Source organism: Ambystoma mexicanum, chromosome 3p (genome assembly GCF_040938575.1).
Source record: "Ambystoma mexicanum isolate Mex_15411 chromosome 3p, UKY_AmexF1_1, whole genome shotgun sequence".
NCBI classification, from domain to species: Eukaryota; Metazoa; Chordata; class Amphibia; order Caudata; family Ambystomatidae; genus Ambystoma; species Ambystoma mexicanum.
The window spans coordinates 1,151,897,092-1,151,922,482 of record NC_090925.1 but is presented as its reverse complement, the minus strand read 5'-3'; the positions used below and the strand labels follow the sequence as shown (position 1 = coordinate 1,151,922,482).

The 25,391-nt window shown below is 45.8% G+C and overlaps 1 protein-coding gene across 1 annotated transcript in view; it reads left to right on the top strand.

Annotated features, from left to right (window-relative positions):
- VDAC1 (voltage dependent anion channel 1) overlaps positions 1-25,391 on the top strand; it is a 172,561-nt gene that overhangs the window by 123,469 nt on the left and 23,701 nt on the right. Inside the window, exon 8 of the mRNA XM_069652541.1 lies at positions 21,140-21,197. Within this exon, the coding sequence (XP_069508642.1) occupies positions 21,140-21,197 (58 nt within the window). The remainder of the gene's footprint in view (positions 1-21,139; positions 21,198-25,391) is intronic.

Sequence of the window (25,391 nt, the reverse complement as noted above, 5' to 3'; positions counted from 1 at the left end):
TGCAAATACACAACCATGCCTAGTGTTTATGGGTAATAGCCACGGATTCCTATGTGCAGAGAAACCCTGGCATGCTTTATTTTCCATCTTCAGGTAGTATCAGAGTTTCGTTGGTTTTCGCCTTCCCTCTTCTGGCGTTTGCCTTTTATTGCAGAAGCAGAACCTATGTCAAATAGATGACTGTCATGTTTGGCAAGACCTAAATGAAGCACAAAATTGAATATTTACTTTCATTTATGTGCAGAATGTACTCGCACGATTTGAATGGAAGACATGTTGATGTTCAATGCCTCCTACCCAAGTTTCCACAAAACTCGAATCCCTCTATTGAAAACAGGTGAGCCAAGAATTTCTAAGGGCTCTCTAGGTTGCGTGGTAGAGCTCAAGGCATAACCCTGCAAGAGTTGCTTCATCGGGAGGAAAGTACAACGAAAAATACTTAATAAAGAACTTCTGGTCCTGACCAAGGTAGATGTATAAATATCACTGATGTTGGGAGTGAGCTGTCAGTAAAAATGAAGATAAATTATCCAACAGGAATTAGATAAAGGCTGTAGAGAAAAATTAAGGTATTTTACAAAAAAAATCTTTTTTGTATTTAGCAGATCTGTTCTCAAAGGCCAAACTGGGCCTTTAGTAGAATAGTTCTATAAATGGTGAAGTAATACCAGCCAAAGAAAAGTTACCTTTAGACTTCATGTTTCCTCTAGCTGGTTGCTGGTGCTGTCTGAAGACACACTTTGATTGGGCTTGACCCGTGCTTGCAGTGATGCAGTCTCAGAATGAAGCTAAAGCTTCAGACTTTGTTGCCAAAGGCATTCACGGGGCATGCATGGTCAATGCTTTGGCTCTACTGGTTCATCTGTTGTAGGCTAAGGAGTAGCTTGCACTGGGGTTGTATGGATTGGCACACCCCTACCAGTGTGGATCCTTTTTGGTTTTGAAGGGCCCTGTTGTGTTGCGTCTGGTGTTTATCTATATAATAATCAGCACACAGGCTCGGTCATGGTGCATGTCATGCTGAGATTCACTACTGTGACATGCCTTGTGACTGACTTCGCTCCATCAGAGATACCGTTTACTGGTGGCATCACAGACCTACCTCTCTTCTTCTCCATTGGAACCGCCGAATGGGGAATTTCGGGGAGTAGGAGGTGGGTTGCTGTGCTGGTGTCTTGCAGCCTAGTACAGAGGAGTAATTGGGCCGGAACAAGACAGAGCTGTACTCCGGTAAAAATTGTCTTGCCAGAGCACTGCTCCCTTGAGGAAATTGATGTCTCACGGGACATGAAAAGGCCTTTCAGCCCCCTTCCCGCAACCCCCACAGCTATTCCCAAGGTCTTCAGGGCCCACATCCAGCATCTAGCTACCAGAAAAGGGTACTTCCAGAGCCTTCATGTGACCCAGATTGTCAGCTGACTGGCTGAACCAGCACTGGACGTGATCTGCAGCTCACTGTCGCACCACCACCTTTTGTGTGATGGGGAAGGGGACTAAGGGGAGAGGAAAGAAGACCTATAAAGCGGGAGCTATGCCAGTACATTTTTAATTTTGATGGCGCTAGTCACCCTCATGTCCCTTGTAACTACTTGAAACATCTAGTGAAGGATTGCGAAATGGCGGCTGGAGAATGAGGACGTGATATCCTCAGCTCTGTTCCGTGCTAAAAAGGTACGGATGCAGGCTGGGCAATTGAGAGGTGCCCAAGAGTAGAAGCAAAGTTGCTGTGGCCCTTGCAATTGATTGTAGGCGCCCCACCCTTTTGGAAGAGCAGCAGCCCGCTCCATGTAGTGGTACATGAGAGGGAGAAGTAAGGCTCTGGCAAGGAACGATAATTGTCGCACATCCATCAGAAGCGGAGGTGCAGCTGTGAACCAGGCCTCACCTGGGCAGCGCAGGGGAACGGGAACAAATATTCAGAGGCCTCTACGGCGTGGAAAGACATAACGGGAGAATACCCCTGTGAGGGATAGCCGCCTAGCTGGGAACACCTTGGATTCAGGCAGTGGTCCTTCAACTTCCTGTGTCAGATTCGCAGCACTGTGACCGACAGCGGAGGAGGGGCTAAACAGCTTGGAGGTCCTGTTGCCGCGAAGACGGGTGGAGCAACCTGGGGTGTGCAGCGGAGGGGAGGCTCTGAGGCAGGACGGAAGTTCCCCCGCTGAATGAAGCAGTAAGGAGGACGGGTGCCCAGGAGGACATATTAGTGTGCAAGAGTGTGGTCAGGTCCCACGTGTCGATGCCTCAGGAGGGTGACTATTGGTGAGTTGCGGAAAAGATCTAATGAGAGGAAATACCGGCGGGGGAAAGGTGTGAAGCGCACACAAAGGGATTCTAGAATCAACCGCCTGGGCGTCCTCATATAAGCAGTATGGAAGAGGGGAGGGGGGAGAGGTCCTATCAAGGCTGAACAATAGTACGGTAGCAATCTCCGGATACGGGCGGTCGTGTAGGGAGGCGACACCGAAATGCCAGGAGCAAAAGGGAAGGGCAACCAGGCCAGAAGGAGGCAACCCGCCAGGAAGTTCAATTAGAGCACTGTTGGAGGCAATGAGGTGAGGTAATGCTAGTGGTTGAGAAAGGGAACACTGAGGAGGAGAAAGGGGGTGAACAAGAGACTGATGAGATAGCTCTCAGCAAGTACGATCTCGGGGAATGCCTCAATGACATGGAGGGGAGAATAACTAAGACTGTCCAGGAGCAGTTTACATCATTGCGGGAAGAGTTGAGAACCTCCCTGACTGAAGTCGAGGGGGAAGTGAAGACATTGAAGTGAAGAGCGGATGTGACAGAACAGGGCCTGGTGGAGGTATCGGAGGAGGTAAGTCAGAAAAGAGAATTATTAGATCTACTAGTTAGGGTCTCCCATAATATGGAACTGCGAGCGGAGGACCTGGAGAATCGGTCCCGCCAATCAAATATTTGTGTAAAGGGCTTAAGTTAATCAATATTGGACACATACTTGAAAAGTATGGTTCAACAATGCGTTGGGAATTTATTGATGGATGTGTACAGCCAGAAGGTTTTCAGTGCTCGGCGGAATTGCAGGAGAGAGCTCATGGTCCTAAGTTGCAAAAGTAAAGAGTTCCACAACCTGGGACCAAAGACAGAATCTTCTGTCACCTCGAGATGTATAGGCTGAATGAGGGATGACCAGGAGGTGACTATCGCTAGATTGTAATTGTCTCATTGGATGATATGGCTGAATTAACTCTTAGGTACAGAGGGGCAATACCATTATGCATTTAAAAATAATGCAGGCTGTCTTGAAATTGATGCGGTCGGCAATTGAGAGCCAATGTAACTCTCGACGGTATGGAGATACATGAGTGGATTTGTTTAATTTTAAATATCAACCTGATGGCCGCATTCTGGGCTCTCTGGAGTCGCTGAAGTTGTTTGGAAGGAATGCCCAACAGTTGGCTATTACAGTAGTCAAGAACTGAAGGCAATATCACAGTGAATGAGGCACATGTCTGTTTCAGGTTCTGGCTTTCATAACACTACAAAAGCGGAGCGACATGGGTCAATTGACGCAGACTCTTATTACAAAGCATATCCCCTATAAGTGGACATTTCCATTTGGACTGCTTTTTAAGGTGGAGGGACAGCAACATCACATCACAACCTGTACAGAGGGCTTGGCTGTGTTGAATTTGGAGGAAGAGGATGGACATGGTGAGACTATCAAGGTCCTATGTGGCTCTGAGATGGTTTGTAGGGCGGAGGTGGGATGAGGGAGGGATAAAGGGGCAGAAGCAGGTGGGTGGGGGGGATCTAACTGGGGAGATGGGATTTTAAGGCAGATATAGAAGATACTACCAAGTTTTACATTAAAGGTTTTATCATATAATGTGAGGGGGTTAAATTCCCCTGTGAACTGTAGAAGGGTGTAGGCCCTGGTGAGAAGGGAAAAGGATGTTATTATATTACAAGAAACACACATAAAGATGGCAGACACATTTGTTGCGAGACTGCAGCAATTCTCCCAGGTTTTCCAATCCAGTAGGGAAGACCACAGGGGTCTTGGTAGGGTTCAGAGACTCATGGAGGGCTAAGTTAGTACGGGTTCAGGTGGATGGGGACGGGAGGTATCTCTTTCTAATAGTACAGTTGGGTCATAAACTAGTTACAATGGCAACAATATATGCACCCAATTCTGGGCAGGACTATTTTTTTGAGGGATGTGGTAATAAAACTGGAGAGCTTTGCAGAGGGAGAGATCCTACACACAGGAGATTTTAATTTGGCCTGGGATATCGACAAGGATAGGCGTGCAGGAGCGGGCAGAGGGATCCGTGCCCCCATCACGGGCATTGAAGGACAGCTTTGATAATTTGACTTTGGGATGCCTGGCGGATCATGAGGGGAGAGAAGGTGTATACGTGTTTCTCGCATTTCTATTAATCCCTGTTGGGTATCTGGTAATGTCCCCATACATAATGTCACTGGGAAAAGCCATTGGCGACATTATATATGGTGACAGTGGGTTGTGGGCTTGGACGTTCCCAGGGGAATTGTTGAATGACCATGAGATGGCAGAGGTAATTGGGAGGGAGGTGAGGGGGGTGGAATAGAGCGATATGTTCAGGGCAATGATAATCAAGAGGTCTCGCTGGAGGGGGGGTTATGGGGTGCCTAAAAAGCAGTGATGCGTGGGGAACTCATTGCGCTACATGCTCACAGGGAGAAACGGCGAATGGTTATGGAAAAAGATCTGGAGGCTCAATTAAAGGATATTCAATATGATATAGCTAATCATAAGGGCATTACATAAGAAGCTAAACGAAGTCCAGAGTCAGTTAGACGTACTTCACACCCGTAGAGTGGAGAAATCTGTTTGTAACCAAACAAAGGTATTATCTGCAGGCCAATAGACTGGACAAGCTGTTGGCTCGACAATCGAAGGTATCGGAGGCGTTTAGGATGGTCCAGCATATTGTACGGCCCGATGGTTCGATTGTCACGGAGTCGGAGGCTATAACAGGAATTTGCTAAATTTTATGAATCATTATATATGGCGGGGCACCCAGACCCACAGCAGTAGAGCAATATTTTTTTAGACATATCGTTGTGTAAGATAACGCCTATTGATAGGGAATAGCTGGAAAGGGACAAGGAGGTGGAGGCAGTTAACGGCGCATTACCCATGAATAAAGCACCGGGACCTGACTGGTTCCCAGCAGCATTTTACAAGAAGTATGTTAAGAAATTGATCCCAAGACTGACCAGGCTATTAGTTGTTGGGGGCTAAAGGAGGGGTAACAATGTCTATGACCGAAGCTAAAGTGGTGGTGTTTGGGAAACCAGGCAACGATCTGTCCAGATGTGGGTCGTACCGGCCTATGGCATAACATTCATGAATATGGATGCAAAGGTATGCACGGGTGTGCTGGCGCCTCTTCTTCCCAACTTAATTGAAATTGATCAGTACGGTTTCATTATTGGGAGACGACCTGGGATAACACTAAAAGAATTATTCATTTGATAGAAAAGGTTACCGCAAAGCAGATCCCATTGATACTGGTGTCATTAGTCATTGAAAAGGCCTTTGACCGATGGAGTGGCCACCATGGAGCGCATGGGGATGGGGGCAATGTTCATACAGATGGTACAGGCAAACTATAAGGCTCCCATGATGCGCTTATCGGTCAACCAACAGCTGTCCTGTAAAATAGAAATAGGTCTGGGTACAAGGCAGGGGTGTCCTTTGTCACCATTGCTTTATGCAATGTATTTAGAACCATTCTTGTTCAAACTCAGACAGCGATTGTTACAGGGCATCCCTTTTGGGCAGGAGGAACATAAAATAGCCACCTCCGCGGACGACATGCTGATAACATTGACATACCCCGAGACGTCGATACCGGCACTGTTGGCGGAATTGATAGAAATAGTAGCAGGACCTAAGGTGAACATGGGAAAGTCGGGGCTGCTGGTACTGGGGCTTTCGCAGACACAGAGGGTAGCTCTATCTTTATATTCTCAGTTTGCGCTGGCAGAGAGTAGCATTAGATATCTAGGGGTTAATATAGCTAATGCGATGCCGCAGATATAGGATAACAGCTATCTGCGATTGCTTCAACAAGTGAATGAAGATTTGGTAAAATGGTCCCCACTTCGTATCTCATGGCTGGGTAGAGTCACCACCATTAAGATGGTAACACTTCCTAGGGTGCTGTATTACTTCCATGCGCTCCCGATACCAGTCCTGAGGTTATTTTTGTGACTTTGAATAAAATGGCCTCGAGAATTTTATGTCAAAATAATTAGACTGGTGGTCGGACTCCCGAATTGTATTAATTACTATGAGGCTGCAGAGTTTACAGTACTAAGGGAATGGTTTTCTAGAGATTTCTCTAACCCACGGGCAAGGATGGATAGGAGGGTGGCAGGGTGCCCCCCTGCAGAGGCTTCTGGCTACATACGTGAAGATAGACCCCAGAATACACAGAGTAGCCAGGTATTGGCAGTGGTGTGTGATATATTGCACTGTCTACTTGAGAAGGATGTCCGTTTATGCACCTTTCACCCTGTTAATTGAGAATCTGCAATTCCAACCAGGGACTATACAAGGAGCGTTTAGACAATGGCGGAAGGTGGGGTGCACAAAGCAGAGGGTATGAAGCGGGGGTCAGAGAATCGTAATTTAATAGATTGTAAACAAAGTATGGGGCTATCTGAAAACTTAGAACGTTTGAAAAATGTATTACTACACATGCTGGTGATAAACAGCTTGTGTCTAAGCTGTACTCTATTCTGATGGAAGGCGACTCGGGCCAAACATGGGAATGAATGCATAAATGGGAAAAGACATTGGGGATTGTTATTCCAAGAGAACACTGGGAACACCTGTGGGCAAATAACCCAGAGTTGACGAGGTTGATTCAGATCAGGGAAGCGTGGTATAGAATGATGGTCCAGTGGCACTATACTCCGGAAAGGTTGCATAAAATATACCCAGCAACCCCAGAGAAGTGCTGGAGGGAATGTGGTATGAGATGGGATTGGAAACACTTCTGGTGGGAGTGACCGGCCATGGGGGTATTTTGGGAAGAGGTCATGGCCCAGATAAAGACAATAGTAACTATTGATGCACAACTGACACCAAAGGAATGGATGCGTGGGATGTTCGATCCAGGGGTCCACCTACCCTCTAGGACACATAGTAAAGCCTTCAAGTTAATGGTAATAGCGGCATGGCTAGTTATTGCAAAATGTTGGAAACAGAAAAGGCTGCCAACACCAAGAGACTGGTTATTTAAACTGTGGGGTTTCATGGCAGTGGAATGGATGACGTATAACTTGCAAGGGGCACATGTAAATTTCAACAAGATTGTGCAATGGTTTTGGACTTCCTCAAAGGGGATTATGTATACCCGTGGTGCCCACACAATTTGAGGATATTGAACATTATGTAAGCGTGTGTAATCCCATAGTTTAGCAGAGATTTTGAAAGAAATTAGACCACTGCTTCTGTCATGGGGTGGGGGGGCTGGGGCGTTGGAATGGGGCGGGGAGGAGGTAATATTGCTTTCTTGTTAAATGCCAATAAAATTGTTTAAAACAAATCCAGTGATAACACGTTTTGTATGCATTTCTTTTTGGGGGAAATTTTACTTTAATAGCTCTCCCTGCCAATTCAGTTTGTTTCGCAATCCAATACTTTATTTCAGCATTATTCCAGAAGAACTATTTGAATTGTGCTTGATTTTTTTGTTTTTGTTGGGTCTCTGCATTTCTTGTTGGGAAATCTGATTCACACCTCCCTCCCAAATTAATGCCCACAAAGCTGCTCCACTAGTTGCAGGTTTCATAAATCAAAGCTTTATAAGGCAGAAGTGGATAATAGGCGTAGTCCATGGAGGATTCTGCATCCTCCTGCCAGCCATTACAGAAGGGGAAAGACCATATGAAAATCAGGCTTGGTCCCACCCCAAAAGGGGCAGTCCATTCCGAACTGCTAGGTCACATCCCTTCTGCACGAGACCACAAGCATCCCCAAACATGTTTCAGCCTTGTTGGCTCTTATCAGTGAGGAGTAGCTTGGGTCTCTAGGCCCTGCAGGCACGGAACCCACGTCTGGGCACACCTGTCCCACTCGGGGTTACAAAGCAAAAACAAAGAGGGGGATGGCTGGAAGGTTTGAATCTTAACCTCTGGCATTGCTCTGGGCAACCCTCCAGACCATCGTTCTTTGCCTGCCAAGCCATTACAGAAAGGGAAAGACCATATGCAATAAGGGGCAGTCCAGTACCTGACTGATTTGCATGTGGCTGGACCCCTTTTGCAATGGTGCAGACAGGCTAAAAACAGTGGTTTGGAAGGTCGCCGAGAGCAATGCCAGTGGTTCAGATTAATTTAAAACCTTGCACCCATCACTTTTTGATATCAGTTTGTCTCCCTATGTGAGAGAGGGTATGCCCAGACGTGGGTCCCTTGCTCGATGCGTCATAGGGAATCGAGCTGCACCTCCCTGAGGAGGCCCAAAAGGCCGAAATATGTCTGGGGTTGCTTGTGTTTCCGTGCAGAGGGAACCTGGCCTAGCAGTTCGGGCAGGGATGCTCCCATTGGTGGCAGTTCTTGACTGATTTGCATATAGCTGGACCCCTTTTGCAATGGCGCAGACGGGCTAAATAAAGGTGGTTTGAAAGGTTGCTGAGAGCAATGCCAGTGGTTAAGATTAATTCAAAACCTTATACCCATCACTTTTTTTTGTTTCTGCCTCCTGTCGGGTTCCTGTCAGGTTAGCTGGAGCATGGGTTGAAGAACATTTGCAGGAAAATCGGAGCTTAGAGTAAGAGTTGGCACTGTCTATTAACTTCTAGGAACTTGACTGTTCAGAGGCAGGACAATCTCATGACTGGTGATCAATGAGCCACGTGGAAGCCTGCCTGACAGCTCCTTTTCTCCTGATCCCTTTGGAAAAGGCTTGTGCGAGATAGTGGGCCTGAACCCGAAAGGATGTTCATTGGGTTGGGGAGCCAAGGGAGCTCACTGTATGGCATCTGATCCCTTCTGTCATTTCCTGTCCCAAAGAAGAATAGGGGTGTTGTTGAATCATCCTGTTTAAGGGCACATACATGTAGGGTTAGCTAGAAAACAGTAATCTGGTCCAGAGATTTTGATAAAGGCATCTCCAGCAGTGAAACTTGCCTTAGTGTTTTAATTCCTGTCTGAGTTGTTTGCTCTACACAATTATTAATGTGCTATGAAGCATACTGCGGCTGGCACAGTGTACATAAAGTTTTAGTTTTGCTTTTTTTTTCCCCATAAGTTTTGTATGTAAAGGTTTTTTTTTTGTGAGTGTCACAAACGGTTATGCATTACTAACCATCATAAAAAACCCATCATAAAAAACAGTGCAGGGGTGTGGCCTGACAGGAGGCTGATTAAGACGTGAGACTTGCGCGCTCCACAACCCTGCCAACCTGCATGCATCTTCGTGGGATCTTTTGAAGAAGAAAAGCAAAGTGTGGGCGGGTCCATAAACAGAGGGAAAATTGCACATGAATGAAATCTTTCCTAACATTGGCTTTGGGCGAGCAGCCCAGATTGGTACTCTGAAGGATGTCTCCTCCCCGTTGTGTCCAGCAGGCCTTTCCTCAGCCAGCTTAATTTTTTTATGCGCACCTTAAGTTGGATGAGGCTGGGTGCACCAGTTCCCGAATGGTGTTAATCCACTAGGACATTAAAGCATAGGTCTGAAGCGGTTGGAATGACCCATCTCCCCTCCTCTATTCCCCCCCCCCCCCCTCCGAGCCCATTCTGCACATGGCAAGGTGCCCCTCGACACACCTGAAATCTAAGGACATTCCCAACAGTTTTTGGATGGGTTAATATTTGGGTCTTTCATTTTGGGAAGGTCATTTGAGTGCCTGCTATAGCTGTGTTTCGAGAGTGCTCTCATGGTGCCCAGGAACGCCATTTAGGCAACCAAACAGAAGGTGAAGGCTGGAACTTCCATTAAAGGGTTAGTCCAGTAAAAAAATGTATTTTAAAAATAGATGGGCAACATTAAAAAAATACTAGCACTTTATTTTTTTAAACTTCCTATGTAAAATTTTGAGCTATTCAAGCTCAAAATTCGCAAAAGCAAGCACATGGGCGCATCCATTTTGTGATATGGTTGCCCGCCTGTGCTGGCCTTTGCGGCACTAATGAAGGAAAAGCCAGCCAGCTGTAGTAAACAAAAGCTACCGCTGGGTGGCTTTTCCTTCATTGGTGCTGTAGGCGGAGGACAGGGACCGGAGACCATAGCAGGAAAGCTTAAACTGAATCTCGGTAAGTGCTATTTATTTTTTTTTTTTTAAATAAGCACTAGCTGCGGTTTTTTTTCTAAGTTTTCCGGGCTGGAGGAGCCGGGAAAGCTTAGAAATAAAACTGCAGCTTTAAAAACGTTGTATTTATGTTTGCGGTCGCTTTTGAAGCGACCGCAAACATAAATACAACGTTGTGTTTGAAAACGCTGCGGTTTTTCTTTCCGAGTTTCTCAGGCTCCACAAACACAACCGCGTTGTGTTTCTGCCTGCTGTGGCTATCACTTTGGGTCTCCGGTGCTCCCCCATGGGAGGCCCGAGAGCCCCAAATAGAAGGCAGATTTAGGCAGAAACACTGCAGCATTTAGCATTTCCCATTTGGGGCTCTTGGGCCCCCCGTGGGGAGCCCGAGAGCCCCAAATGGGAAATCAGCTGTAGGCAGAAACACTGCGGCATGTAAACACAACCGTGTTGTGTTTCTGCCTGCCTTGGCTTTCACTTTGGGTCTCGGGTGCTCCCCTGGGGGAGCACCGGAGACCCAAAGTGATAGCCACAGCAGGCAGAAACACAACACGGTTGTGTTTGAAAACGCTGCGGTTTTTCTTTCCGAGTTTCTCAGGCTCCTCCGAGCCGGATGAGCCTGAGAAACTTGGAAAGAAAAACCGCAGCGTTTTCAAACACAACGTTGTATTTATGTTTGCGGTCGCTTCAAAAGCGACCGCAAACATAAATACAACGTTTTTAAAGCTGCAGTTTTATTTTGAAGTTTTCCGGGCTCCTCCAGCCCGGAAAACTTAGAAAAGAAAACGCAGCTAGTTCTTATTTAAAAAAAATAAAATAACTAGCACTTACCGAGATTCAGCTGCAGCTTTCCTGCTCTGGTCTCCGGTCCCCGTCCTCTGCATACAGCACCAATGAAGGAAAAGCCACCCAGCGGTAGCTTTTGTTTACTACAGCTGGCTGGCTTTTACTTCATTAGTGCCGCAAAAGCCAGCACAGGCGGGCATCCATTTCACAAAATGGATGTGCCCATGTGTTTGCTTTTGCGAATTTTGAGCTTGAATAGCTCAAAATTTTACATAGGAAGTTTTTTTAAAAAAAAGTGCTAGTATTATTTTTTTAATGTTGCCTATCTATTTTTAAAATATTTTTTTTTACTGTACTATCCCTTTAAGGACTTGCTTTAAACGCCTAAATTGCCCACAGTTAGTCAGCCTAACCCCCCCCCCTGCTATCGATCCAGCCAGACATTGACTCCCAGCCAGCGACCAAAGCTGATATTGCGGACCTGCTCCAGCTCATTTAGAGGGAGATAGCATCCACATAAATAAACAGAAAAGTTCCTTCACTGACCTGGCCCATAATGTGCAGCAGGCAGAGCACACACTAGGGGATCTTAAAAAAACCTTCTGCGACCATGCCAACAGTTTTGACCTCTTGGAGCAGTGATTCTCGGCGCTGGAGGTGCATCGTACTTCTGTGGAGGAGAAAATGGAGGACAGTGAAAATTGCTCTTGCCGGAACAATGTGAGAAGAAGAGCTATCGCCAGGGATGTGCCAGATCGGGACCCGGAAGCCTACATCGTGATCTATTCACTGAGATACTTGGCGATGCCATGGAATCCGATCTTATACTCGACCGCACAAATATGGTCTATTCCAACTTCCAGCAGACTGAGAATCTGCTTCCATGTATCCTTACATGTGGGCACTTTTGGAAAACTAGTTCCTTAACTTTGAAGAAGACCAGGTCGCAACGTGGGATCTCCTTTAGAGGTGCCACTATCACTTTTTTTCAGGATCTGTTTGTTTGTCATGGTTATATCTTTGGTTGACCTATACTCGCTAACAGGCAATGTCTCACAAAGTGCTCTTCTGTCAAGAGTGGGTGATGGGTAGGGAATCAGAAGTGCCTGCCAGTGCATGAGGTTTCTTGTTAACCTGATGCTTCATCAAGGTTGTTTTCCTTCATGTTTTCTGGTTTCTGCAACACTCTCAAGGTACAGACACGCTTTATATTTTCGTCAGCTGATATGCCTTTATCTTTGGACATTTTATGTTCTGGTGGGTATCATTTGGGCTGGAGTTTTTTGGTAGAGACATGCATGTCGGGGCATGGGCTGTGTACGAAAGCCCAAAGGGGCCTTGGTTCTACTAGTCCATTATTGCTCAGGCTTATCTGGTGTGTAGCATGAACAGTTATGATATTTTCACATGGGCAACCTTAATATTGTCTCTGAATGTGCAAGGCCTCAACTCACCTAGGAAGAGCAGCGTTTTGGCGAAACTCCTGGAGTTGAAGGCTGACATAGTGCTCCTCCAACAGACTAATCTCTTTAAAGAGGATTGGCCGCGGATGCCCTCCACACCAGCTCTTTGCATCACCCCTACAGAAGAAGGCTGGAGTTGCAATTTTATTCAGTTACCCAGTGGCCTTTACAAAGGTTGCAGAGATGAGGGCTAACAGGGAGATCCTGGGCCTACATGTTATACTGGGAAACTGAGAACTGACTTTGGTATCAGTATATGATCCAAATCAACACCCGGATCCATTTTATAACCCCCACATTCCCCCGCATTGTTCAATTCCAGAAAGGGGATCTGATTATTGGGGGAGACTTTAATGTGGCCTCGAACAATGGGATGGATAGATCTAGGAACTCAGTGGATTCTGATTTGGCTCGGTTCATCTCCCTTACTAAAACAATAGCGGACCTGCAATGAAGAGATGTGTGGAGACATCAGCACCCTCATGATGGGTATCATGCACATTCCCATGTGCACCAGAGTTTCTCCCGGATTGACTTTTTTCTCATTTCTAGGACTCAGCTGGCAACTATCGCAGCCTCCACCATTGAACTGGTGCCAGTCCCTCTTGGCAGATGTGGCTTATTGTATTTCAATCTCTGAGAGAATCTCTGTACTTTCAAGAGAATATGACGGAGGATGTTGCGATTGCAACAGTCTAAGAAGCCTTTAAGGCCTACCCTTCGAGGGGAGCTCATTAGCTTAGCCATGTCGAGGAAACGCATCTTGGAAGCATCCCAGCTTGAGAAAGAGTGAGGTGCAGGCCCTAGAAACACAGTATTAAAGGGATGGCATTAAGTTGCGTGTGCCGAACAAAAACCACTGTGGGCAGCAGACCACCCTCATAAGCTTCTGAAGACAAAACCGTTTTATTTCAAAACCTCCAATAAGGCCACTCATACATTAGCTTATAAGCTACGGGCTCAAGCTGCTTACAATACTATAGAGCAATTGAAAGATGAGGGCCGCTGCCCACAGACGAATGATCAGGTTAAGTTAGATATACTCTCCTGTTTCTATCCTGACTTGTTTAAGGCCGACGATTTGAAACGAAGCCATGCAGAGTGACTTTGTTCGCACAGGTCATCTCCGTAGGGTTCCCGAAGAGTATACATTGAAACTGGTTTTTCAAGTTATCTGCTCTCTTCCCACTAATAACACTGCAGGGCCTGATGGCTCCTCGCCCCTTTTTTTTTATAAGAAATTCTCTGGGGTCCTGTTCCCACATTTAGTACAATTATTTACAGTTTTGCTGCAACTGGCTCAATTATGCCCATGATCGGGGAGTCTTTATTGACTGTTAGCTAAACCGGACAAGGATACCACTGAATGCTCCTGGTGTAGGCTAATGGCGGTCCTTAACTATGATGCCCGCATCTATTCCAAGATCTTAGCCGTCAGACTTGCTGGTATTCTTCTTGGGATTATTCACAGGGACCAATCAGGGTTTATTCTGGGGCGGTAGGTTCAAGATCACAACCGGAGGTCCACAGACGTGGTCGAATGGGCAAGACAGATGAACCAGAAACTGGCTGTTTTGTCAGTTAATGCTGAAAAAGCATTTGATGGAATGGATCGTACCTCTGAGGCTTAGACAGGGTAGGGCATGAGCGGGCAAGGCCCACCCAAAATCTGTAAATGCCCACTCTCAATTACAGATGTTAATGTCACTGCGGTGGCCCATCTATAGTCGCTTCAGGCCCCACTTGTTAGACAAAGGGAGTTCTTGACAATTTTGCCCATCCGACCACTAGAATTGAGATGAATGGAGTGCTTTCTGAGCCTCTTTCTCTCTTGGGAAACCTTGCAGGGCTGTCCATTATCCCATCTTGTATTTGCTCTGTCCATGGAGCCATTAGAGCTTCTGAGTCCATCCAAGGAATTGCCCCTCTGCTGGATAGTCACAATGAGGCTCTGTCTCTCTCCAAAACACTGGGCAGATATTGAGCAATCGGTGATTTGGATACCTATACATGAGTGGTGCTGGCACACCCCTACTGTGCACGTAAGGGTAGCAGCCACCTGCTACCATCCATTAAAACTGCGCTAGACTACTGGGAAAAGCAGCGCGTAAATATGCTGTTTCTACGTTCCCTTCCCCACTTGCGTACATTTGGCATTCCTGAGATTTCCCCCCAGGTCGTCAGACGAGGGGATTCGCTCATTGGAAGGATGGGGGTTTGCTCAGAGTGGCCAGCTCTTCGAAAAAGAGCAGCCATTAACCTTTGCCCAATGAGTACAGATGTTTATGGTTGGGGATGCAGACAAATTTCATTTAGATGCGGCACTAGGTCGTGAATTCTAAAGTTGCTAGGAGGGTCATCATCCCGTTTGAGGATTTGTTTCAAGGAGATACCCCGGCCAAGAAAGTGTACTCACTATATAAGATCCTGAATGCCAATCGCTTTGTCTCCACATACCTATATGGTCCAGTGCGAAGCGAACTTGGATTCCCTGATAGATGAGCTAGCGTGGTTCAATAAGTGGTCTAGGGCTGCAAAATCCTCTAGCTGTGACGAATTGGAACAGTCACAAATTGCTATACAGATGTTATTTCACCCCAGAGCGGCTTCATAAGAGGGATCCTGAATTGACGTCTCTCTATTGGAGATATTTTCAAGCCCCTGGTACACTATTTTATGTATTTATTTCATTTGTATAGTGCGCATACAACCTGGGGGCATTGAGGCGCTGTTACAGGAGCAAAATACTAGCAGATAAGGGTAGGGGACAGGGGGAGTAATGGGTTAGGAGAAGAGCTGAGTTTCGAGCGCTTTGCGGACCCAGTAGGATTTTTCAGCCCTCAGGGAGGGGGCAGGGGGGCAGTTCAGAGTTTAGCAGCAGGGTAGGGGAAACTTGAGCCACCGGCTTTGCATCTCTTTACCTTGGGCACGATTAGTCGATCCGTGTAGGGGGTCCTGGTGGGTCTTGGTGATTATTTGGGCGAGGTATGGGGGGAACTGTATTGGAGAGGCATTTAAGGGCAATGGATTGAGTTTTGAAGGTGATGCGCTCTTGGATGGGTAGCCAGTGTGCTTCTCTTGTTGCTCTAAAGATATGTTCTCTTTTTGGGATATTAAGGGCTGCTCTGAGGGCGTTATTTTGGATGACTTTGAGTTTGTGGATGTTATCTGAGAAGGTGCCTTTGTATATAACATTGCAGTAATCGATCCTGGATCCGGCGATTGCCCGGGCAATGGTTAGGTAGTTGTTTTTGGAGAGGAAGGGTCTGGCCGCATTCAGGACCTTGGTGGCGTAGGCTGCTGAGGAGGCAATGGCGCTCGCTTGTCTTGACATGGTGAGTGAAGCGTTGCGGTAAACCCCTAGAGTCTTAACTGTGGTTGAGACAGGAATTGAGCACTTGTCAATCGGGAAGGCAGTGTATTAATAAAAATGTCAGTTTTGTTGTTAAGGCGTAGGTGATTGGCTGCCATCCAGGCCTTTATTTTGAAATAGATATTGAGGGTGTTGGTCATCTGCGTAGTTGCTTGAGAGCGGGGAATCAGGATTTTGGTGTCGTTGCATAGTTGGTGTAGGCTATGCCGAGCAAGTCCAAAATGTTGAATAGGGGCTTGTTAAAGATGTTGTATAGGGTTGGAAAGATACATGACCCTTGTCGTACCCCACATGGGATGGGAGAAGGTGAGGCGTTAGCGATCTGCAAGGAGGCCCTCATGACTCTTCCTTCCTGGAAGGGTGCGATCCAGGCAGTTGCTGATGGGGAGAAAATGGAGTAGATGGCAAGGTGGTGGCAAAGGATTTGGTGGTTGACCATGTCGAAAGCCGCAGATAGGTTTAGGAGGATGAGCAGGGCAGAGTTTCCCTCATCCCTAATCTCACCTAGACGCTATGGGCAGATTCAGTGCCGTGTCCGGGGCGGAAACCTGATTGCTGCATCCCTAGGATTTGGTTGTCCTCAAGGAACTGCTGAACTTGCAGGTAGGCTGACTGTTCCAGTATTTTTAGTAAGGGGACAGTGGTGCTAGGCCTCTAGTTGCAGGGAATAGCTAAGTCTAAGGATGTTTTTTTAGGAGAGGGGGGACCCACACTTCTCTGATGCTCGCTGGTACTGTGCTTTTCGTGAAGGAGGCGTTTATGAAGGCCATGATGAAGGGGGGGTTAGTATGTCAACAGTCTTTAATGGATGCCGGGCATATGATCGCCTTTGCAGTTTGAGGGTTTCAGGCTTTTATTTAACTTTGCCTTGTGTTTCTGATAGGTCTCTGAAGAAGAACTGGGGGGTAGAGGGATTGGGGGGTGCGATGCTGGAGGTTGCTACTTTGGGGTCTTTCTTGAATGTTGCGTGTTGAAATTTTCTTTTTCAGGGTTTCAATTTTACCTAATAGACCTGTTTGGATGCCCGAACACCACGTTTCGTCTTTAGTGAGGGTAGAGGGGGTTAAGGCTGGAGATTCAAGTTCCCTGAAGAGGCGTCTGAACTGGCATTGCTGATTCTTGTATTTTATTAATTGGATTTTGCAGTTATTATGGCAGATGTATAGAGTTTGGAGATTTTGGTGAAGTCTTTTTTTTCAGGGTGTTAATGGGATTCTTTAGCCAGGTTAGCTGCGCTTGGCGTTTCTGATAGCGTAGTTAGGTCGGGGGTAAACCAGGAGCTGGAGTGTCTGACAGCTTTGGTTTTATGCGGAACTAGGAGGGGGGGCTATGGTGTTCACTGCGTTTGAGAGGGTTGAGGTATATATATCCGCTAGTGACTTGGGGTCAGTGGTGAACGGGAGCTGGGGGCATGGGGTGTGTAGCAGAGGCAAGATGTTATCTCTGGTGAGCTTTCGTGAGCGCTGTGACTGCAGGAAATAATGGATTGGGTGCGGTTTGGGGTTTTTTGTGCTGTGGGATAGCAAAGTGGATGATGTGGTGGTCCAACCAGAGGCAGGGTGAGTTGGCGCTGGTAGTGACCTTGAAGTTGTGGTCAGCTATCCAGTCTAGTGTGCGTCGGTGGGGTTGGTGATGCTCTGGCTGAAGCTTAGGGTACCAACGGCATTGGATAGTGACGTGGCTAGTGGGTCGTTATGCTCATGAAGGCCCAAATTTAGGTCTCTTAATAAGATAATTTTGGTGGGCTTTTAAGTTAGCCTGAAGAATATGGGGTAGGTTTACCTCAAGCTTTTTTGAAGGGTGGATGTGGAGATGGTACATGTGTGTGAGGGCGAGAGCTTGAGAGATACTAGGTCTATGTTGCCATCGATGGAGGTGTTAATCGGTCTCAGTGAGGGGGAGTCTCTAGCTATCAGGGCGACGCCTCCTCCCCGGAAGATGGTGTATCTGGTGGGAATGGCTAGGGATAGGGCAGGGGGAAGAGGCCTCATGAAGCCAGGTCTCAGAAATGGCTAGTGCGTCATGGTTGTGTTTTGGTAATGAGATGATTGATATCCAGTGCATGGGCGGGTAGGGAGCGGGCATTGAGGAGTGTGCAGGTCAGGAGGGGCCAAGTGTCTGTGGTTGATTTGAATGCGTCTTTAAGGGTGTGAACATTTTTTAAGGGACTTGGCGAATTGGGATTGGTGGTGGCTGGTGTCTAGGAGCAGGGCCGTTGGGATGGCTGTTGTGTGGTGCAGCTTTCCCTTGTTGAGATAATCGTTGGGAGTCCGTGAGAGTTTGGGGAGGCAATGGGGTGGCTTAGCATCCTGTGTGTGGGCTTAGGGTTGTCCATCTGATTGACATTGGTAGTGAGGGGGTCGGGCGAGCTGTAGGCTGGTGGGCATGTGATCTTACTCAGATTTACTGTAAGGAGGTACTCGCTCAGATTAAGGAGATCACAGGGTTGGAGTTTCCATTTGACCCACAAGTAGTGCTGTTAGGGCATATAGACCCAGGGGGGTGGCCTATACAAATTGGAGGGGGCACCCTCCAAACTGATTACTCATCTTTTGGTCTCAGCCAGGGTGGTAGTAGCCCGTAAATGGAAAGTTTTGCATTCCCCTGATGTAAGCGAATGTTGGGCTAAGATAGGGTTTGTGGCAGCCATGAGTAAAATTTAGGCCGCTGTTCAGGGTGAAATATCAAAGTTTTTGGCTGAATGGAACCCCTTTATTTCTTTTGTTTACCGGAATGTCTTTTGTTAACCAGAGTGACTTCCCAGCCGTACATGATAAACCCCAAGATGTGTCCTTACCATTGTTGTGATCCTTACTTTAGAAGTCTCTCCCCCTAGCCCCCCCTCCCTTTTTTTTATTCCCTTTTTTTCTTTCCTTGATTTTGTTCGCTGGCATTCTCACTGAGTAGTGAACCCGTGATCTGCTATGTAAACATTCACTAGTTATTCTTTTTTGTACATGAGATGTTCATGCGCTTTGTTCTCTTCCAGTTTGGACTCACTTTTGCTATTGTTACTGAATAGTTATGTGCTTTCGTTTGCATTAATTCTCAATAAAAACACTGAATGACACACAAAGAAATACAGTGTGTAAGAAATACTGGTTTAAAATCCTATATTCAGTGGCACAAACTACGGGGTAACTGGAGGTGTTCTGTCTATGCTCCCTGCCCCAGCATCAACCACACGATACTCCTGAGAGGGCAATCTATGGACCATGAATGAGAGCTTCCGGCGCTGAGATGCAGCCGCATATGCTCCTTACACTTTACTTTGCTCTGACCGCACTGATTAATTTGACCCCGAGCAGATGAAACGATTTTCGAAAACTGAAAAACACCAGTTGATGTAACTTTCTATAGGTGTTTTTTTTTTCTTCTAAAGATGCATTGTTTTCACATCATCCATATCAATAAAATGCATTGCTGTTTCCACTACTAAGAGTGGATGATGACTTCACACACAATCTAAAGTCGGCCCATTTGAGGTGCTCTGCAAGTCCTGACTTTAACGTCCCCTTAACCCATTGCTTGGGGCTCAGGGCTTCAGAGCGCCATGGTGCCCTTCGAACAGAAAAGTGGCCTACATTAAGTGCTACAATGCCTACTTGAGAAGGGAGCTTGATTGTGTAACGAATCGCCAAGCCCGATTGTAAACGTATCTTTCACCAACAAGCGAGAGACAGTTGGGTCTCTTAACTGCTTCACAATTTGTGATTGGTGTGGAGAAGAAACTTATTAATGCATGGAGAGGCTGCTTGCCTAATCCTTAGACTTTTAGCCCTGCAAGCACTGCTTTAGTTGTCCCTCCTGTATCACCCGTCATCCACGGCATGAGTGTGTCAACGTTCTGCTCCCGCTTTTGCCTGCTGCTCGCCTGGGCAAAGTGTTCCTAGGGCTCAAGTCTATTAGCAGCTCTCTGTTGCCTTCCCTTTGCTTCCCAGAGTGCATGGACCGAATGAGTTCCTCATTGCATCAGAGTCAGATGGTTTAAATGTTTTGCATACACACACAGGATTACACACTTGTGAGCCATGCCATGCACAGGGATCACTAAAGCACGTGCATCAACCAACTGAGGTCCCTTACAAATTATACTGAAACTATTTTTTCGTTCTTTTTTCACAATATATTGGGATTTTTTAAATTGATAGCAAAAACAAACTGGCACATCGTCGAGCGCCCCGCTCCGTATGTACAGAACCAACAAATATTATATTACCTCACAATACTTCACCTCCCACTGATACTGCCCGCAATTCCCTCTGCCCTATCCCTTCCACTTGCCCCATACTTTAAAACCTTTGGCTACAGCCCCACGAGTTGTAGATTCGTTCTTCCAGTATCATACAGACATCCTTGTCTGATGACCATTTGCTGAGTGTCTCTGCACTCCCCCACACCATTGCAATAGTCCGTTTCACCCCTTTAAAATAACGATTTCGTCCATTTACCCGCTTCAAGATCAGTGAAAAATGAGGGTTCATTTATGAGAAATGTACTTCCGGGGGGGTCGGGGTTTGGGTGGCCTATTTGCACTACGCAAGGGGTGGGTGTAAAGTTTTGAATCCATGATGGCTACTCTAGGCAGACTTGTATGCTACAACTGTTTAGCAGGTCTGCCCCGTTGCAGAAGAGGAGGCCAAAGGATGTCCGGTGCATTGCCAGTAGGTGATTGGTTTTAAACCTTCTTTTCATTACTTTTTTGAAAGAACAAGGTCTAGCCAGTGCTTTTCCCACTAGCATGCGTCTGTGGTGGCACATCCTGTGATGTAAATTGGATCAAACATTGCGCCCCCACTCCTTTCAGCAGTAAATGTAACAGTTGCCACACCTGCCTTCATGCCATAGTGATTGCTACATTTCTGTGACGCGGCCATGGCCCAGTAAATCTAACGACAGAAATTAGATCAAAAAGCTCTTTAAAAAAAAACCCAAACGGATTACTTGTGTGAAAGATTGAATATGCAGAGCTCGCACAGTAAGGTTATGTCTGACTTGAAAGATTGCGCCACGAAATCTGAGGTTTATCGAATGCTAGTTCATGGTCTAAGTACTTTTGGCCCTAGAGTGCATATCAGGTCGCACGTGGCTATGCAGTATGTTGATGTTCATGACTAGTGTATATTTTCCGTTAAACCTGTGTAAAGCCCATATTACACCTATCGCTGTGCACATTAATTGGAAACATGTATCAGTTTATGTTCATATAAACACGGTTTGTGTTTTTTGCTTTGCAGGCGAAAGTGAACAACTCCAGCCTCATTGGATTAGGATACACTCAAACTCTAAAGCCCGGTAAGTACAGATGCGCGGATGTAACTGATCAGAGAGAATGGCTTGCTAGTGCGCAAGACCCATCACTTTATTATTTTGACATAAGTAACCACCCTTCCAGATGTAAGTATTTGTTTCATTGTACAAAACGGGAGCATATTGCATTAACTTAATCACCATCCTTCCGGTCCTTCCCGAATCACGTGCTCACTGTTTAAACACACATTTTCCTGACGGAACTGTGATGTAAAAAGAAAATGTCCATGTGTTAGTGGAGCTGTTGTAGTTTTGTCACTAGGTTTTGTATTTACAACAATTAAATACAATCTGCTTTGCCTTTCAGCTTGATAAATGACATGTCATTTCATTCAGCAATGGGAGATTACGTTTCAATTTTTAACCGAACTGAAAAGAAAGAAATTGTATATGGATAGGCTTCCTTCATCATAACCCACTGTTTTCGGTGTACGCTATGCGATTACGGGAACCCCTGCCTGTTTGAATAGTCCCCTCCCCCCCCCCTTGTCCAATATCAGCCTTCTGTTGCCATCTTCTGGTTTCCCTGAAATGGTGTCCTTTAATATCGATGCCAGTGCAGAAGGCATTCGTGACTGAGTTGGAGTTCTTTATTCTCACTCAACCTGTTTAATGTTTGTGAAAAATACAAAGCGGCCTAATTTAGACAGTCAGAAACAGGAAGGAGAACACGCTGAAAATAGGGCAGCAATTTGTAGGAGAGTTACATTATTTTTACAGTCAAATCATGTATGACGACCGTCAATTTTAATTTTCAAACTATGCTGTTGTCAAGCTCTTGTTTTTGGGTTGCAGAGGGCTGCTATGAAAACGCACCCACAAAGAACCACCTTTCTTTAATTTGTGGTAGTTTGCCCTACTTAGTATCTGGTAATATAATATGAAAGAATGTCATGTAGCTTGGTGTATCTGGTAATATAATATGAAAGAATTGGTGTATCTGGTAATATAATATGAAAGAATGTCATGTAGCTTGGTGTATCTGGTAATATAATATGAAAGAATTGGTGTATCTGGTAATATAATATGAAAGAATGTCATGTAGCTTGGTGTATCTGGTAATATAATATGAAAGAATTGGTGTATCTGGTAATATAATATGAAAGAATGTCAAGTAGCTTGGTGTTGGATATAAGCTTTCGCCGCTTTCTGTTATTTTTTTTTTTTTAAATAAAGGTACAGCTCTACACTTGGCCCCATTAACTTTGAATATGCTATTTCAGATCAACATCCAGACTGGATACTGTAAATGGAATATTGAGATTTGTTTAAAGTGATATTTATGTAATTTGTGTTTTTACAATGTAAACTATTCTCAGAATGTATGCTCTCATTGGATCCACATGACACATCCTTGCATTTAATTACTATATAAAAACATGTATTTATTATATGTATTGTTTTGGTGGTGTTACACCAATTGTCTCTTTTCAAGCTCTTTATGGAACTAGTGACGGATGCAAAAAAAATGTGCTGTCCTTGGAGTTGTTTCTCTTGTGGTTCCATGGGCTTGTTGGTGGGTTCCTCATGTGGCAGAAAAAAAACACTCACTATTCTGATGGGTTGGTGAACAATTTATTAGTAAAAAGCATGAACAAAACCAATGACAGCACAAGACTTCGGCTCAAGTGAGAACACCCTCCCTCTGTGCACTGTTCTGTTGTACCCAAAGTAACACATGCATATCAATGGCAGGGGCGATCCAAACGGGATAAGGATTCACACCGAAACAATGTTGCTGGCAGAGAACAAAGCCTCATTATACAAGCCTTTGATACCAGCGGCGCGCTTTCATGTTATTAGGTGCTATTAGGGAGGGCAGCATATCGTAATACATTTACTCAAGGTGAATATACGCCTCAAAGATTCACATCTGCTCTGCAGCAGGCGAGAACTCTTGCATTATGATGACTTCCGTCTGTAATGCTGCTTTCCTTGGAGAATCCAGACTTATACATGCTAAAAAAAACAAGTCAGAAGTGAGAGAAATGAACGCAAGCATTCCTGCACCCTAGGCGAAGAGACTTCATTGCATAGACATGCACAGTGAAGTCTAAAGTCTTGCCTCACACAAGCAAGAAACAATTGTTTCAACATGGCAGTTTGCAGTATCCGCTCAATATTATAGTGCAGTAATGTGCAAGGGGAGTACCTAAAATGTTCCATTCTCAATCTTTTCCCCCCACAGTCTCCTCCTATCGGACCTTTTCTCCAGTCCTATTACAAACATCTCTAGCGGGACCAATTTTACATCCTGGCATATCATAACAAATGGTCTCTTCAGTAGTGTGACAGTAAAGCACTTGAGCAGTTTGAAAAACTTCAGAGCAGGTATTGCGTAACCGCTAATAGAGGCACTTGCAAGCAATTGACAGACTGGATAGACTCCGAATTCTGACTAGTGTTTTAACTAAAATCTGACCACTAGAACGCCAATTCAAGACCTAAAAGTCCAGGAAGCCTCTCCTAGTGTAAAGGGGGCTTACAGTGTATCGAATGTGGGTGACAATGCCAGTTATATTGCTTGCGTAACTTGGTATAAAAGTACAGCACTTGACGACTGCATTGAAGCCTCCTTGTGAGGCAAGAGCGATGTTTAAGGCCATACAATTCTGAAGTACCATATTTCGAATTGCTACTTGTTCTCGGGATAATAGTCAAAGAGGATGCAGTGGCATTTGATAGTTCTCTACCAACCATTGACAACTGAGTCAGGTGATCTTGTTTATCTTCATCCCAAGGGGTGCTACCAGATATCCCACCCCCACAACCAAGTTTTCCCAGGCAGGGCTTCTCCCAGTCATTGGACTGACAGGGAAAAGTAGCAGTATGCCGCACTGCAGGCAGAATATACCCCATGTAACCACTCCCCTCCCCAATTAATAGGTATCCAGATAAAAGGAAGTTCTGGAATATGTGGCATACTCTGACTGGGAGAATGAAAAATGACATTCAAAAGGAAATGTAACATTATCAGTAAACTAGAATCGGTGGAAGGTAATAATATTTGCTAGTCCCGATGAACAGAGAACCTGGATTAGTGTAACATGAGACCAGTGGCTGGGGAGGAAAGATTGAGTGCTACTGGTTTAGTGCATACCTGATCCGGGGTGGGAAAATTCAGAGGGCTGTTAAAACCCAAATGGGAGGGAGCATCCCGACATGGTCCTGGGCTGGGCCATGCGACTTGGTAACCACCTTGACATCCAGACAGGACAGACACCCCCCCCCCCCCTCCCGCCCACCATTTAAAGGGAATGTGTGCAATAGGAAACCTGGAAGATGGATTATGTGGGAAATTGGCACAAACCCATCAAGCAATAGGATTAAAGATGCAGGCATACTGCCAGGAAAGGTGTAAATCAGTGTTTTCACTGTGAACCCAGAGATGTACAGATGTATCGTTGTTCTCATAACAAGTGGTGTGGAAGGTATCGGTCACTCTGAAACACGAATATATCAATATTCTTAAAATGGCAATCACAGAAAAGTAACCATGCATTCTGCACACCATGTCCAACTCATGAAATCCAATCGTACCCTTCGGGACAGAAGTTCGATTTAGTTCCCCAAAGCAGGTAGGACTAGCCACAGACAAAAGGAAATACTTGGTGTTTAGGCTCCATGAAGGTACAGCAAAGTCTTGATCAAAAGTTGCACCTAAAAGTCCAAACTACAGATATCTAAGATACCATAGCCAATATAATGTAAGGATCATTGTAAGAAAAAGGATAACCAACAGTTAATGGCAACAGGGGCCACAACTTGCAGAGGCCGGTGAATCAATTGCAGTTGCCTCTACTCTTTGCCATCGCACCGCCACTTCGATTCATTGTTGCTGAGGGAACAGATCCTGGGGCTGGTGACTTGGCCAGTTGCCACTTTGTTCAGAATCATTGGCTCTCGGGTACTGTTCTGCGGGATTGCAAAGCGTACCTTTTGCAGGTTGCGTTGAGAGATCTAGAGGGGTCAGACAGTGAAGATGGTGTGCCAACATCGAGGTCTGAATCAGGGTCGTTTCTTCTGGCCCTTCGAACGCCTGATGAAGGAGCCTTCGCAATAGTTCCCGGTGAGACCTCACGGTGTGAAAGAGAGTCTGAAACTGCAGATCCTGATTCAACACATCAACATACTGACTGATTGGGAGACGTGCCCTCTACTTCTGATACTGGCCGCTCG